General features: G+C 46.5%; 11 protein-coding genes and 2 non-coding genes across 13 annotated transcripts; 5 read left to right on the top strand and 8 right to left on the bottom strand.

The window, feature by feature from the left end:
* Positions 1–381: 381 nt before the first annotated feature.
* On the bottom strand, positions 382–1,206 carry HG536_0C04040 (uncharacterized protein; the record flags this gene model as incomplete). Its single annotated transcript, XM_037283014.1, has 1 exon — positions 382–1,206. One exon carries the CDS (start codon positions 1,204–1,206, stop codon positions 382–384), a length of 825 nt encoding a protein of 274 aa, XP_037138910.1.
* A 201-nt stretch (positions 1,207–1,407) lies between these two features.
* THG1 (tRNA guanylyltransferase) lies at positions 1,408–2,121 on the top strand (the record flags this gene model as incomplete). Its single annotated transcript, XM_037283013.1, has 1 exon — positions 1,408–2,121. One exon carries the CDS (start codon positions 1,408–1,410, stop codon positions 2,119–2,121), a length of 714 nt encoding a protein of 237 aa, XP_037138909.1.
* Positions 2,122–2,249: 128 nt separating this feature from the next.
* HG536_0Ctrna3D lies at positions 2,250–2,321 on the bottom strand. Its single transcript has one exon. It is a non-coding gene; the product is annotated as a tRNA-Asp (tRNA).
* Positions 2,322–4,139: 1,818 nt separating this feature from the next.
* MTL1 (Mtl1p) lies at positions 4,140–5,177 on the bottom strand (the record flags this gene model as incomplete). Its single annotated transcript, XM_037283012.1, has 1 exon — positions 4,140–5,177. One exon carries the CDS (start codon positions 5,175–5,177, stop codon positions 4,140–4,142), a length of 1,038 nt encoding a protein of 345 aa, XP_037138908.1.
* A 248-nt stretch (positions 5,178–5,425) lies between these two features.
* DPC29 (post-initiation translation factor DPC29) lies at positions 5,426–6,247 on the bottom strand (the record flags this gene model as incomplete). Its single annotated transcript, XM_037283011.1, has 1 exon — positions 5,426–6,247. The coding sequence occupies one exon, from the start codon at positions 6,245–6,247 to the stop codon at positions 5,426–5,428; it is 822 nt and encodes a 273-aa protein (XP_037138907.1).
* A 138-nt stretch (positions 6,248–6,385) lies between these two features.
* On the top strand, positions 6,386–6,742 carry VMA7 (H(+)-transporting V1 sector ATPase subunit F; the record flags this gene model as incomplete). The annotated part of the gene is made up of 1 exon (XM_037283010.1): positions 6,386–6,742. One exon carries the CDS (start codon positions 6,386–6,388, stop codon positions 6,740–6,742), a length of 357 nt encoding a protein of 118 aa, XP_037138906.1.
* A 62-nt stretch (positions 6,743–6,804) lies between these two features.
* Positions 6,805–8,679, bottom strand: CHS5 (Chs5p; the record flags this gene model as incomplete). Its single annotated transcript, XM_037283009.1, has 1 exon — positions 6,805–8,679. The coding sequence occupies one exon, from the start codon at positions 8,677–8,679 to the stop codon at positions 6,805–6,807; it is 1,875 nt and encodes a 624-aa protein (XP_037138905.1).
* A 591-nt stretch (positions 8,680–9,270) lies between these two features.
* Positions 9,271–10,686, bottom strand: UGA1 (4-aminobutyrate transaminase; the record flags this gene model as incomplete). The annotated part of the gene is made up of 1 exon (XM_037283008.1): positions 9,271–10,686. One exon carries the CDS (start codon positions 10,684–10,686, stop codon positions 9,271–9,273), a length of 1,416 nt encoding a protein of 471 aa, XP_037138904.1.
* Positions 10,687–11,185: 499 nt separating this feature from the next.
* On the bottom strand, positions 11,186–12,058 carry HG536_0C03970 (uncharacterized protein; the record flags this gene model as incomplete). Its single annotated transcript, XM_037283007.1, has 1 exon — positions 11,186–12,058. One exon carries the CDS (start codon positions 12,056–12,058, stop codon positions 11,186–11,188), a length of 873 nt encoding a protein of 290 aa, XP_037138903.1.
* Positions 12,059–12,449: 391 nt separating this feature from the next.
* HG536_0Ctrna8L lies at positions 12,450–12,577 on the top strand. The gene is made up of 2 exons: positions 12,450–12,488; positions 12,533–12,577. It is a non-coding gene; the product is annotated as a tRNA-Leu (tRNA).
* A 43-nt stretch (positions 12,578–12,620) lies between these two features.
* Positions 12,621–13,461, top strand: REC102 (Rec102p; the record flags this gene model as incomplete). Its single annotated transcript, XM_037283006.1, has 2 exons — positions 12,621–12,782; positions 12,850–13,461. 2 exons carry the CDS (start codon positions 12,621–12,623, stop codon positions 13,459–13,461), a joined length of 774 nt encoding a protein of 257 aa, XP_037138902.1.
* Positions 13,462–13,468: 7 nt separating this feature from the next.
* On the bottom strand, positions 13,469–14,020 carry HG536_0C03950 (uncharacterized protein; the record flags this gene model as incomplete). Its single annotated transcript, XM_037283005.1, has 1 exon — positions 13,469–14,020. One exon carries the CDS (start codon positions 14,018–14,020, stop codon positions 13,469–13,471), a length of 552 nt encoding a protein of 183 aa, XP_037138901.1.
* Positions 14,021–14,196: 176 nt separating this feature from the next.
* On the top strand, positions 14,197–15,165 carry EAT1 (putative hydrolase; the record flags this gene model as incomplete). The annotated part of the gene is made up of 1 exon (XM_037283004.1): positions 14,197–15,165. One exon carries the CDS (start codon positions 14,197–14,199, stop codon positions 15,163–15,165), a length of 969 nt encoding a protein of 322 aa, XP_037138900.1.
* Positions 15,166–15,256: the final 91 nt, after the last annotated feature.

The raw sequence follows: 15,256 nt of genomic DNA, 5'->3' as shown, positions 1-15,256 counted from the left end.
CAAATTCGAAGCCCGACAGAAAACTGTGAATTCATGAGTTCATGACGCAACGATGATATATCCTTCCGCGCAATACCATTAAGATGAATAGACAACCACAATTGTCTTTTACTATCCGGCGATGATTCTCTAAGGAATATGTGCCATGGATTACATACATGCATCACCATCTGAATTTGTTGTATTTTGTACATTTTGCGGATTATCAGCGTTGTTATCATTCACAGTCCTCAAGGTCTTCAATCTTGCGTAGACATTATCAAAATGATGATAAACATTTTTATTCAGTTCTGCTTCTGAACCAAGAAGGAAGAAAACTCAATTTACCAAAGCTTACTATTATCTGATACAAACAGTAACGATCTTACTTTGTAGTACTGATCAGGCCGTTTTTTCAATCTCAGCCTTCCTCCTCTCGTGGTCTTGGATCTTGCTGTAGATGAACTTCTTGATGAAACCCCATTGCTCGGCACGCTTTGGGGGGATTTTTGGATCTAGCTTGCTCAATAACTTGAGCATCATTATCTGCATGTAAGGCGAGAAGTTGATCCTTAGCCAATAGATTCCCAGATAGAGCACCAGGACGACGCCTGAAGCACCGCTGTTCATCAAAATGGTGTTCATTGCCAGCGAAACAGCGACCAGGAGTTCTGCCACGGCGAGTGCTCGCAACACGGCAGCGTTTTTCTTGGTAACCGCATCACTATCTTTAATCCCATTAACCTCCTGCCTCCAATTGGTGATATGCATATAACTCAACAGCATCAGAGGAAGTAACTTGAAAACGGACGCCTCGGTGAAGAACCAAAACACTGAGATCACCAGGTACTGGAAATTTTCAGCACTGAACATTTCGTACCACTGCGGATGCAAGCCGTGTGCATTCTGATAGCTTGTGACACCCAACGACATGAACGAGCCCACAATCGCTAGTCGGTACACCAACTGAGGAGTCCATCTCAGCAGGGCATGGTACCATCTGGGACCGTTGAAATAACTGTATGACTTATTTAACCTCATGAATATCCATTTCCAGGACCTATACTTGAAAAATATGAGCGACTGTAAAGCGTAAGTGACGGAGAACAATGATCCGAGCCCCAAAGTCATCGCATGTCCTACAATCCAGACAACTTTCTGGATTTGTAATGGGCCCCAACTCTTCTTGGGTGCTTTCTTCTGAACTATCTTGATTTTACGCACCATGGCAAATCTCTCAGAAGCCACTGGCTCTTCAAATTTGTGAACTTAGTCAATCTTTCTCAATTGGAGATTCTTTGGTTGCGATCCCTTTGGTTCTTCATTGAACATTCTTTGCTTTCTATGCGTCAAAGAAATTGAAAAAATGGCATCGAAATGTCAAAGACTCGACGAGGTTAATTAGTATATAAGGACATCAGTTTAGCTATGGCCAAGTCAAGGTTCGAATATGTTAAAGAGTTTGAGAGACGTGATGTGCTACTACCTCAATGCTATATAGTGGTGCGAATTGATGGCAAGAAATTTCATGAGTTTTCGCGGTTTTATGAGTTCGAGAAGCCAAACGATATTCGAGCTTTAAGATTGATGAATGCAGCTGCCAAAAATGTAGTGCTTCATTATAGGAACGACGTCATTGTGGCCTATGGTGAGAGTGATGAGTATTCTTTTATTCTCAGAAGAGACACGACTCTGTACAATAGGCGACAGGATAAGATTGCGTCACTGTTTGTATCTCTGTTCACCTCTCAGTACGTGGCATTGTGGCCCAAATTCTTCACCAACCGGGAGCTGGATCTTAAGCACCTGCCGTTTTTCGATGCCAGATGTGTGGCGTATCCTAATCTCGCCATCATAAAAGACTATCTCAGCTGGAGATTTGTAGATACGCACATCAACAACTTGTACAACACTGTTTTTTGGCAGTTGGTTCAGAAGTGCGGATTGACCACTCAGCAGGCAGAGAATCGGCTGTCTGGCACGCTAAGCAACGAGAAGCAGGAAATTCTCTTTACAGAATGCGGCATCAACTATAACAATGAACCGGAGATGTTCAAGAAGGGAACGATGGTAACTCGGAAGGGAGAGTTTCTTCATATAGACGTCATCAAAGAGATCGATCGGATCTTCGAAGGTTACTGAATCGCCCTCGCAGATAGCTTAAGAAGTATCATTATAGAATTAGCAGGATCAAGACGCAGTGATACGGTGATGCAGCTTGGGCTAACAATCCTGCTGGGCCTGAGAATTCGGTGGTGAGGCAAAAAATTCTCCGCGACGGGGAATTGAACCCCGATCTGGCACGCGACAAGCGCCCATTCTAACCATTAAACTATCGCGGATGCTTAGCTTGATGGTTATGTAAAAATACGTTACGGTATTATTCGTGGGTTGATATGGTCCTGTAATTAGAGCTTGTGATAGTTCGTCTAGTACTTATTACTAATAAACTATACTTTGGAATCCTATGAAATCCTCCTCTCTTTCTGGACCTGGGTAGCTCTCCAGTAGCTCTCAACTGGGTCCTTTTCATGATCTGCCAAGCATATATATCCAGCGCCTATCTAATATTGCATGGTGGTTGGTCTTTCGGAAGATATGAGTTGTTCTACTCGAAGAGTTATTATAACGGCAGTGAGCGTCTGCCACTTACGCGAAGCAAATATTGATATCCTTGGTTTAGGTTATCAGCCGTTGCGCTGATGCAATTCAAGAATTACTACGCTTGTGAAGGTTAACATCTCTGAAGGACTATACGCATACATAGTCCACAGTTCCTTGAATATTGCTGTCCACTCCGTCCGGTTGTGCCCGAAGCATCAAATACTGCGTCAGAATTAGGGTCTTCAAGTAGTTTATCCTGATGCCAATAGTAATATCGCTGTTGTCTATGAAGAGTCGAATATATGCTGTCATGGTATTTATTATGCGGCGACTTGTCCTGCAGTTAAGGAGTCGTCAAATTCAGAATCCTTTACTGAGCGAAAACACCAGCTCTTGCGGTAAGTATGCTATTGCTGTCTCGTTAACTCGTCTGCAGAAAATTCGTCACATCCCACAATCCTATTCATGCTTATAATGCTGGCGTGCAAGAATCAGAGAAGCCCACATCAATTCTTCTCAGGGTTGTGTATCTCATCTTGCACTTCAAACATATTCCATATATTTCCAACCGAATGCCGCTTCTTTACCATCAAATCCCTATTGATTCTTGAACAATCAGCCCAGCAAGGAGATAAGGGAATAGTAGGCGAATCTTCTGATTGAATTTCTGACTGAGACAGATATAAATCTAGAGCGCTACGAGACGCTGTACAACGGCTAGATCAAACACCCTATCTCTGGGAAGATTCGACGCGCAGCATAAATACTTGGCCTCTTATTTGTACTTTTCCATTCTTGCGTTCTCATTAAAGTCCAACTGTCTTGCAGAATCCCATGTGCCACAGTATAATACTAATGCAAGCCAGGTTTTCAGTAAAGGCAATACTCACTAGTCATATTGAATATGAACGCATCCGACATTGTTGTCATCTTTTTAATTAGTGAATCAGCGCTTGCGTTTGATTGAAGCTGATAAGAGTCTCAGAGACAACAACGCTTGCTTCGAGGAATAAAGAAAAAACTCAAATCATGAGGCTCACTTGTGCTCTGGGGCAATTTTCAGTTCTAAAGAGCTCGGTACATCTGTCAGTTTAGGTACCAAACCAGACTGTCAACCTTTAGCGTCGATGTTGTCATAGCAACCCATGGCGAAGTTTTCGGGTAACGTAAATCTTGGCATTGAGAGAAGCCTACATTATAAGTTACCAGACGAATTCATAGCCTCGCTGAAACACAAGCTGAATGGCGGAGATCTGTCAGTGCTCATGTACTCCGTGGCCGCATGGAGCCTGACGCTGCAATCTCAGCATTGCAACATCAACAGTGAAAATGTCAGCTTAGCGAGCGTCGGCAAGAGCAAAGCCGTGACGGAACCGAGCACTTAACCATAATGCGGCGAAGTGCCGAGGCGTCCCCTTACGACATAGCATCGCGGTAGCTCCAGCGGGCTCTTAGCTATGGAGCTGACGACCGTGAATTCAAAAAAACATGGGAAGATCATCTATGAATAATTATATCCTTTTTTGTAGAGAGAAGAAACTGCAGGCTACAGATGTTCAATAGTTTCTTGCATTCAGCTCATTGCCATCCTCATCGTAGTATTTGTCTTCTTCCAACATCAAATCATTAGAGTGGGCGCCTCCGCCACTATTAGTCGTAGAGTCGACGATGCCGTCATCATTTTGTGCGTGAAAAGAGCGGCCATCTTCCTCTTCATCCAAAATCGGTGAGTTCGAATTCCCAAGAGGCGATTTCGATTCGTATTTATCGCTTATGTCTTTACCCAGCAATGCGTACCACCATTTGGTCAGTTTGTTGGCCCGGTAAGCCGTGACCACCTTACCGTCCGAGTCGATGAAGTCCGTCTTTTTGGACTGCACGCAGAAGAAGTATATGAGCAGCAACGCGATTATTATCAGCGGGACACCAATACCGACCACACACCCGATCACTATGTCCCTGTTTTTCTTTGAGAGTCCATGAGACGTCTGGCTCTTCTGTCCAGCGTCTGCCGTGTAAGTATAGGTGGTATAGAGGTTAGAAACCACTGTCTTTCCGCTGATCACGCTTGTGACAGTCTCTCTGACGTCGGAAGCGGTCGCTTCGCTTGTCACGGCAGGCGACGACGACGCCGTCGTCGTCGAAGTGCTGGCGGTCGACGAGGGCAGCAACGAAGAACTAGAAGACAGCGAAGAAGTGGAAGAACTCGACGAGCTGGACGAGCTGGACGGACTGGAAGAGCTGGAAGAAGCACTCGTAGAACTGACCGAGCTCAATGAAGAGCTACTAGACGAGGCACTGCTCGACACCGAATCACTCGAAACTGACGATAATGAAATAGAAGGCGACGTTGACGACGACGGGGATGATGACTCCGATGCTGATTTCGACGACGAAATCGATGTAAACGACGTGGGTGCCACGCTAGTGCTTGCAGAGGACAAAAACGACAGGATCGCCGAACCCGAAGAGTCAGACAACACCAGAGAGCTAGTACCATTACTAACACCGGTCAGCTGGCCGGATACCACCTCGATCTGAGACCACCATGCCAGCACAACCAGTAAGACAACGTTTCTAGCTCGACAGATCATCACAACCGACCTTCTCTCTTAATGCCAACTCAAACTATCCAGCAAAGCAACAGCTAGCTCTTTAAAGAACTGATCTTGCTGATCTTGATCCTGCTGTCTAAAATTAGCTTGGGCTTGGAATCCGCAGATCTGTAAGTTAGGACGGCGCAGCCTTCTTTCGGCTTGAACGCGGCGAAATTTTCCACGATGGGCAAAGAATTTAAACAAGATATTTACAAGAAGAGTTTCGTGTCTGTTTCATGTCTGTTTCATGTCTGTTGCAGGTTTGTGTAGACGTCTGTAACCTCTTCAATCTCCTCGAGCACTGTGAGGAACTTGCGAATGCGTTGGAGGGCCTCTTGATCTGTAACGGAGACCCGCATGTCATTCTTCGGGGCGTATTCCATGCCGAGCTCGGCGACTTCGAAGCCTTGCTGCTTCAGTGCAGCAGCCACGGTGTTGGTTGCGGTGGTCTCTGTGACGATCTTGCAAGTGGGGTCTTCGTCTGCGGTTTCGAGGTCCTGTACGCCGTCTAGCTCGAGCACTTTCTCGAGCAGTCGGTCGTCGTCGCCTTGAAGTTCCGCAGGAGGGCGTGCCACGACGTAGCCACGCTTGTCGAAGAAATACAGCGTTGGGGTCATCGAGCCGTTGGCCTTGGTGAAAGCGCTTCTGACGAGACCGATGGTTCGGTTCTTGTTGTCGGTGAGGGCTTCCACGACAAGAGCCACGCCTTCGGGGCCCATTCCCTCGTAGAGGCACATCTCCATGTTGCCGGCGCCCTTGGCGGCGGCGCTGGCTCCGGATCCCTTCTTGATCGCATTCTCTATCACTTTCTTGGTCACATTGTTCTTGCTCGCCAGTTCGATGGCGGTCGCGAGCCGTATGTTCAGGCTGGGGTCGCTGCTTCCGCCTAATTTCACTGCTAACGAGATCCGCTGGGCAAATTTGCTGAACAGCTTGTTCCTCTCGGCGTCGTTCTTGGCCTTGTCGTGCTTGATGGTGGACCACTTGTTGTGTCCGGACCGCACTACAGCATTCCCGGTGCTGAACCCTCGGGTGGCAATTGTTCTCAGGGCAGCACAGCGGTTCATTCACGGATTCAGGGCGTCTCAGTTGGTCCTTTGTTTCGTGCATTTCGCACTGCATTTTCAATCGCGTTGGCTGTAAAAGCTTCTTAGAAGGGGATCACTACCACTAGCTCGAAGCAACAACCGTTGTAGAGCACCAGAATGTCTGAGAAGCGTACGCTGATAGCTGCAATAGCTGACGAAGACACCACGACGGGACTGTTGTTGGCGGGAGTCGGCCAGATAACTCCAGAGACCCAAGATAAGAACTTCTATGTGTATCAGGAGGGAAAGTCGACTCGTGAGCAGATCACCAAGGCGTTCGATACGTTTACGGCAGACCGTGATGACATTGCCATCTTGCTGATCAACCAGCACATCGCAGAGCTCATCAGATCGCATGTGGATAACTTTACCAGTGCTTTCCCAGCGATCCTCGAGATCCCATCCAAGGACCATCCATACGACCCGGAGAAGGATTCTGTGTTGAAAAGGGTTAGGAGACTATTTGGCGAGTGATGTTCTCGAAGGTTAGTTAATCCGCTGTATATTATACATAGATGCCTAGAGTTTTGCCAAGTTCATTTCTTCTTCTTGTTCTTCTTCTTGTTCTTGTTCTTCTTGGTGGTCTTCTTGGTCGCCGTGGTTTCCTTGGCTGCGGCTCCCTCGTCGTCCTCTTCAAGTTCTGCCACCTCGGAGTGCGTTGCGTTTGACTCACTCTCGTTGCTGTCTGAGGCGGCCGCTTCCGCAGTAGCTTCCACTTCCTCCTCCGTCTCCGCAGGTTCGACGAGGTCACTACGGTCTGCCTCGACGAGGGCGTCGGTGGTTTCTGCTTCAGCGGCACGCTCTGTCAGTTCTGTATTTGTTGTCGATATTTCAACCCCAGGGACAGCCTGTGATGCTTCACTTTCTTCGGCTGGCTGCTGTGGTGCATTATCCTCCTGCGTGGCGGGTTCACCAGCTGTAGGCCCTGCAGCTTCTGCTTTTTCAGTCGTCTCAGTGGGTTCGCTGGTTTCTTCTAGATCAACGTCATTATAGACTGTTTCCCCAAGCCCTTCAGCAGGGCTATCTGTGATTTCGGCTGTTTCGACGCGCTCAACGAGTGTAGCGTTCTCTCTGACATCGGCAGGATTGGCAACTGATTTCTCATGCGCTTCATCATTACTGGCGGAATCGACCTCTTCGTAAGCAGGCACGTCTGCTTCCGTTATAGCATCATCAGCGTTCTTGTCTTTGGTGATTATCGGTGGCGCATTCTCCTGCTGTGAACCAGAGTCGGTCTCATTCATGTCCGTCCTGGTGGCTTCTTCGCCGCCCTCCAGAGATTCTTGAATCGCCGATTCTGTAATTTCCCTCGATGCCGACTTTGCTGACATTTGTGAGTCGCCGACGACATCTTGCCCGAGCGACTCGCTACTTGGCGGTTCTGCTGCTTGTTTGAGATCCTCCTCAGTTATTCGAGGACTTTCTTCGTTTTCCTTCTTCACGTCTCCAGAGCTTTCGGACTGCTTACTCCCTTCAGCCTCTCGCGAATGCTCTGTAGGTTTGGGCAGTTCCTTGTCGCGGTTGATACTCTCGGTTGTTTCGCCAGCTTTCAGTTGGGCGAAAAGCGCCTTTGCTTCTTCCGTAGCGGGTGGAAATTGATAGCTCTTCAGGATACCCTGGTCCGCATCCAGATAAAAGCCTCTGACTCCAACTATTCTTCTCTCCATTTCACTAGCTCTGACCCATTCAGGTCTAACGATTGGAATATTGCTATTCTTAGCTTTAATGAGCTCCGGATCATCGTCGTTCTCGATATCATTCGTGACAAAATGTGTTGTATCGATGGCCACCTTGTTCTGCATAGGCCTAGCACCGATCTGAGACAAGCTCTGCGCAACTTGAGCGCCAGAAATACCGAGCAAGGGATCCAATGGACCAAGGCAGACCGTTATGCCTGACATGTCGGTCATCTTATGAGTATGCATTTTGACTTTTTCCGACCATAGTTGTCCTGATGTCGTTGTTAGTTTCAGCTCAAACTCATAATCCGTGTCGACTGACAGTCCTGATATTTTCGTGGTATTCGTCTTCAGGGGACAAGGTATGACAGTGGAACGTACACCTTGCCTGTAAAGAACCAAAGATTTCAAACTAGCTGATCCCAATTGCAAGGGGTCCCACGCTAAAACACAGCTGGTCTGAGTCACATTAACCACTTTCAACACAGGGGGCGAAGGTCTTTGTGTGCCGTATTTCTCCATAATCTTGGCCTGAATCTCCCTAAAGAGCTCCCTCTGCTTCCTCTCCTCTTCAAACGTTTGCGACACGGCCAGTTTGACAATTGAACCGGCTTTCACATCGTCCGGCAACAGTACCGTTGGAAACTCTATCACATGGTGATCGTCAGTGGTCAAAAGTGCCAAAGACGCATCCAGTTTGCCTACTGTGAGCAAAAATTCAACTTGCGACATGTCTAAGCTCAGTCCAATCGCTGCCTCTCAAAGTAGACATAGTTCTCGTCAAGTCTTATTTCTTCGAAGTCACCTTAAGAAGCTTCAAAGAGCGAGGCGCCGACTGCTGCGCGATCTTCATGAAAAACCCAGACATGACACCTAATCGCAATACCACTGTAGATAGCTAGATATATTTGCGATGCTATGATCCTTCTAGCCTTGGCCTTTTGGCCTTTCGTGTGCTTCTCCTAATAGACAAGTCTAAGCTTGTCTCACGCCGTCTTCTTGTGGTCAAACAGCGTCGTGACTACAGAAGTGTGAAACTGCCTCGTCATTGCTCCAAGAAGCGAGTTATTCTAGCACTAAATGGTTGAATCAGTGCACTCTGTAGTGCTATGGACGCTAGTGGCATTTCTCTTGTGCCGCCGAATAGCGGCTGCCTTATATACCGCGCCGAAAAAATGCAAGCTCGGCGGCTATTTAAGTGTTCACTCAGAAGCAGTCAGAATTAGTTTCAAGTGGCCGTATGCTCAGTACAGTACTGGTAATCTCATCTACATAGCTGAGTCGATAGCTCGAAGAATAATATACATTGGGTCGAGCAGATGCCTATAGCTCGGCCACACACTTAGACAAAGCATCAATGAAAATATCAACATGCTTTTCCTCGAAAGTCAAGGTCGGTCTCAATCTTACCGAGTTCGTAGAGCAGCCGCCGACGTTGCAACCGTGCAGCCTCAATTTCTTCAGTAGAGTATCTCTCTCTGCTGGAGTTGGCAAGTCCCAGGCGATGAAAGTACCCCTGTTCTTGCCTCTGAGGTTTTGAAATCTCGCTGGATATTGAGCTTGCAAAGCCTCGAGTTTCTTAAAGAGGTAGTCTCCCACACGGTTTACCTGAGACGTCAAGTCGTGGTCGATAACCTCCTGGGCAATAGCACCAGCAATGATCATTCTAGCGGGTTCACCGCACCAGGTGTTGAATTGTCTGTAGGGCTTGTTGGGAATGAATTTAGGGTCGTGGAAGAAATAGCCTGCACTCTGCATTTTCTTAGAAAATGTAACCAAGTCAACTGGTGGTTGGATATCGGCGTACTCATGGCACCAGTTTTTTCCAGTGGCTCCAACGCCTGTTTGAACTTCATCGACAATGTACACCACGTTGTACTTCAGCGTGATATCTCTCAACTTCTGTAAGAAGTATCTTGAGGCGTGGTTGTCACCACCTTCAGATTGAATTGGCTCAATGATCAAAGCAGCGACGGGGCTTTTCCAAGTTTTGATCAAATGCTCGACGATCTCCAGGCAACGGTCATCTTCCTTGTGATTCTCTTCCTCGTATTTTTCCAATGGGTACCTGTAAGTTGGATACTCAGCGTGAGGCCAGTCAAAAGCCGGGAAATCCAGCTTGTGGATAGGCTTCGAGACCGTGGTAGAACCCGATGCAAAAAGTCGACCGTGGAATGCCCTCTTAAAAGAAAGCACAGCAAGGTCCGGAGCACCCGGAGCGGCGTTGTCCATCACGCTGGCATTTTCTTCAGCGGAGAACTCAGTCTCGTAGCCTCTCTCCCTAGCACGATAGTACATGAAGGCAGCCTTGAAGGCGAGTTCATTGGCGTCGGCGCCGGAAAGACCGGACCAAACATGGTCCTGGCCCTTTGGAGCAAATTGCAGGATCTTAGCCAAAATCTTGGCCATGTCCGCAGATGGGAAGTTGCCTGGAGCTGGGCGATCCACCAAAGCTCTGATCATTTCTGGAGACTGCGCTGCCCTGATCAAAGCTGGGTTATTGTAGCCCAGTGCGATGGAAGCGATTTGAGCATACAAATCTAGATAGGCGTTGCCATCCACATCAAAAATGTAGTTGCCGTCAGATTTCTCATAGTCTCCGACAAAGTAGGCTGCTCTTGCATCAAAAACCTTATCTAGTTGCGCAAGTTGCTTTTGAGATTCGGGACCTGGAATCGCTGAAGTCTTAATAATCGGTTTGGTTGGCTCGTTTGGGTAGTAGTTGACAGTACTGGTCATCTTGAATATAATGATCGGCTGAATTCAAAGTTGTTAGAAAACGATACCGAGGTATCCCTCAATTTAACAAGGCTACTGTTTTTATACTTTTCTCATCACAGCGTCGAATGAGGATAAGGAGGAATGATCTTTCAAATCCCGCCATTGCTGACGGCTCTGATAAGAAGGCGCCTACGAAAACCACCAAGCTAGATGTATAAGACAGTTAGTAGAACAAAATCTGCTCTTAAAGGTATTGAAGGGTTATCAGGTCCCGCGCGCGTTACCACCTAGCAACCCGCCGCCGTATGCCGCGTCCTGGGGCACGACAGAAGATATAAGATGGCGATGGAGTTCCGAAGGTTGGCAGCCTCTTAGGCTTCAGATTGCTATTCGTACGTATTATATTCGTCACTAGTTAGATTTTTCTTCTAAAAGCATCATTTCTACATTACATTTTATCGTCGTCTCGTTGTGTTATGCGTGAGAAGCGCACAAGAGCTTCTTGATGGTCGGTAGCTCAAGGGCAAACATGTTCCTCATCCCAGCACTCAATATTTACATTGTGCTCGTCGGTGACTCTTGAAAAGATTGCCCTTTCTCCACCGCTGCCACCTTTTAGGTTTAGGTAGTCAACCTGTTCGATACAAAGACAGACAACAGCGAAATTATCCAGGCCAGCGTTTTCGCTCGTGCCGTCGACGCCTCTCTGGATCTTATCGAGCTGCTTGCTGGTCTCGCAAGTGATGGGCTTCCCCGGCTCCGGCTTGCGGTACTGGGACCTGGACGTTCTGGATATGGAATGCCATTGCCTTCTTACTTCCATGTTCCATTCTTTTGTGGTGGGAGGCTGGAAATCGGTTGGCTCTAACAAGCGGTTGCTCTGCGTCTTGGCCGGCTCGCTTTCCTGTACCTTGCTGTTCCTTGCGCTGTGCGAGTTGTTCTGTCTGGCCTCTTCCTCCTCGTCAAGCTCGGCTTCGTATTGGTAGAGATCTTCCTTGTGGTGGCCGCACACGCTTGGAGACAGTATGCCGTAGCGGCGAGTCAGCTCAGGTGGCACATTCAACTGCTTTTCTGAGACGATAAAACACTCTCCGCTGAATCTGTACTGTTCCATGGTCTCCGGGAAATAGAAACACGCTTCCACAGGTGTTGAGTTGCTCAAGTTACCGCCAAATGACTCTCCGATCTTCCCACTTCTTATATCCGTGTTAAAGGTCAAAATGTTGGTTCTCTTGTCTTTGAAGAGGAAGTCGCGGAATACCACCGTCCTGCACCGCGGCTTTTGTCCCTTCTTATCAATAGTAGCTAATTGGAATGGTAGAAATGGCTGTGTGTTGTTCTTCGTTGACTGGATGAAAGTTGGCACCCATGGTGCCATCTGATGAATCATCCTAGCGAATTGATTTGTTCTCGTGTACGTTTCCACCTGCCTCTAACAAGCGAGGGTATAATGAAGGCAGAGCGCTATCGCCAGTGGCTTCGAGAACCAACGGGACGGCTTACCCTTGCTTACACCCGCTTGTTGTTATGCCAGTGTCTCTATGGGCAAACCTGTTGCGTTTCGACGAATTTTTTGTTGCTCGTCTCAAAGCACATAAAAGTGCACGTGGAAAGCACTCCATATTTCTATAAACTGATCGCCAAGCAACTTGGCCCGCAAGTGATAGTATGAGACTCGAAAGGAGGGATCTAGCTCATCTAATGTCTTTGTTAGCAAGAAAACATGTTGTGTCATATTGGTATAGTTTTTTTCTGCGAAAAATTTCGCATCAAATTAGTATGGTTGTTTGGCCGAGCGGTCTAAGGCGCCTGATTCAAGAGTCGGTTCGATTCTTGTGCGCAGCAAAACTGTCCACCTCGGAATTCTCAGGTATCGTAAGATGCAAGAGTTCGAATCTCTTAGCAACCATATTTTTTGCACTTATTACTCTACAAACCGCAGTAGGTTTGAAATGGTTGTTGCGAGCTTTGATTGTACTTATCTGACTAGTACATCTAACCAGCTCATCTCAAAGTGGTCGAGTGAAGTCGAAGCAGAGAGTGGCAGCTCGGCGGCTATTTTCGATGATACCAGTATGATTTTTTTGCCGCCGATGAAGCCGGAAACGTTAAAGGTATGCAATGCTTATCGCCTAATCCATGCTACATTTAGCTTTAACTAACACCTATTGCCATTCTTAGATTATTTTTGACCTTGTATCTGTTGAAGGCCCTGGTAGCTGTGATACTGAAGAACTAGCTTGTCAGCTAAAAGTTTGTCTGCAGAATGGACTGAAGTTTTGGGATCAATTATTTTATGAATTACAATTTTCATCCATAGGTGGAACTATACAGCTCGATTTGACTTGTCAGGTGTGGAACTCAGAGAAAGCCTGCACGCTATTGCAAAAACCGCTCGAGAATCGTCCGCATGTGAGGAATTTACCTCACGTATGTGTCCTGAAGGAACTCAGAATCGATGTGGACATGTGCTTCTCCTGCGAGCCATATCTCCTGATTGACGAAATTTTACTGCAGCTGAACGAATATCTCTGTTCATTATTCATTTCTCAGTTGGAATTCCGCTTTCCGCTCGTGTTCTCAGCCACCGCGAGAAAGCGATTTATGTCTCAGGAATCAGCGCTTGGTCCAATATCGTATGCGCTAACCAACTCTTCCGCCTTGTTGCCAATTCTGACCAAACTTATCTCGGATGATACCACCGCGACAACAGTCTATCAAGTTATGAAATACCGGAAACGTCACACCAATCATATTTCGTTCCAGATAGCTAAGCGTCAATATGATGGGTAATTCAAATTCAGGCATTTTTGTACTTGTACTTCATTTTGCGCAATTGGTTCAACTCCTTTTCCATTTCATTCGACCATTTCTTCAAAATTTTGGTTATCAAGAAGAAAATGAGAGGTATTTGGCGAAACATGAACATCCTCCAGCTCTTGTGAGCTTCGAATCCGATCCATTCGATTAAAACAATAAGGATTACGTTGACCTTTTGGATTCTTGAATTATTAATGTGAATGGAGTACCTTCTGAAAATGGTATAGCTATGCATAAGCTCATATCGCGCCAGGATCATGGAGCAGATGATGGACTGTGCTATTAATACGAACAGCCCTGTTTCTCGCCCTTGTGCCTTACCGGCTAGCATAACACAAAATCCAGAGAATAACAAATAGGTAAGCGACAGCACATTTGCACATCTCTTATTTAGCAGGCTGTTATTCACTTCGAACTTCTGTATCAGCTCCTCCTGCTCTTCGCTGTCCATCGGATGATCTGGAATCTCCTCGTCGCCATCTATAGCTCTTCCGCTCAGGATGTCCCTATCAATCTTCCTCAGCCGTGACATTCTAGCTGCAGAGAAGGTATCTTTGGAATATGAACATTTGGCTTATCTATGTGCATTTCAACACTTCTTCCCCTTATGTTTCAATTGTGTTATCCGCAGGAACGAAAGTTAATACTTAAATCTCCTGGTAAGGTTTGGAAGATCGACCAACTTAATCGTCGAAGAAAGCACAGCAAATGAAACGGTTCCTTTCTACTAAGAAAATAGCTACGAAAGATGTGGTAGATTTGGCTTTCCGCCATGTGAAACCCACATTGACTACAGGGAAAGGTGATCCAAATTCACAACCGGTTTTGATCAATATTCATGGAATTTTTGGTTCATCTGCGATGTTTCGCTCACTCAGCGGGCCATTGGCGGACCAATTGAACATGGATGTATATTCGATTGACTTGAGGAACCATGGGGACTCGCCACAGGCTTTTCCATACGATTTTATGACCTATGCTAAAGACGTTATCAATTTCATCAAAACCAACATAGGGCCACAAAGACCGGTGAATTTGTTAGGGTTTTCCATTGGAGGGAAGATTGGTCTTCTTACCACACTTTGCCACCAAATTAACATCGAAAAATGTATTTCGATAGATTTACCGCCATACGAGACTCCTCATTTGGATTCCGTAGTTTTGGAAAACTATGCTTTGATTATGAAGATTATTAACAGAGAGATCAGGATCGAGAGGGGAAGTCCCGGTTGGAAAAAAGTTCTGCTAGAACATTTCAAAGCTTTGCCAGCAAACAAGGTTAACAATGGCGATCCATCACTCTATTTTGCGAGCGGATTTTTCAAGGTCAGAAAAAATGATATCACTTATGAGGACGAAAAGATTCATCATCCAGCTGAGGACCGGTACATAGATTATTATCTGCCGTTAAAGCAGTTTCCAGATCTTCTAGATACGCTTAGAGGCTGGCCTGATCTGCACGGGATAGAGAATAGCCAAGGGCTCCTGCAAACCTCGACTCCTAGATCTGTCCTTTTCATGAGAGGATTGAATTCTTGTTTTATCAAAGAGGATTACAGCTTGTTACGACAATTCTTTCCAAACGCCGCAGTCCGGGAGTTTAATACTGGCCATAATATGACGGTGGAAGAACCAGAGAAGACTTTCCAATGCATTGTCGACTATTTGAAGGCCTAGGAAAGTTTCTACTGTTTTACAAGGAGTCTCAAGTGTCCCATATTCGCGTGATCTGCATCTAATTAAAACCATGGTACTTGGGTATCGTTTA

The sequence above is a fragment of the Torulaspora globosa genome, chromosome 3 (assembly GCF_014133895.1).
Source record: "Torulaspora globosa chromosome 3, complete sequence".
Taxonomy (NCBI): Eukaryota; Fungi; Ascomycota; class Saccharomycetes; order Saccharomycetales; family Saccharomycetaceae; genus Torulaspora; species Torulaspora globosa.
This window is presented reverse-complemented; position numbering and strand designations above follow the sequence as displayed.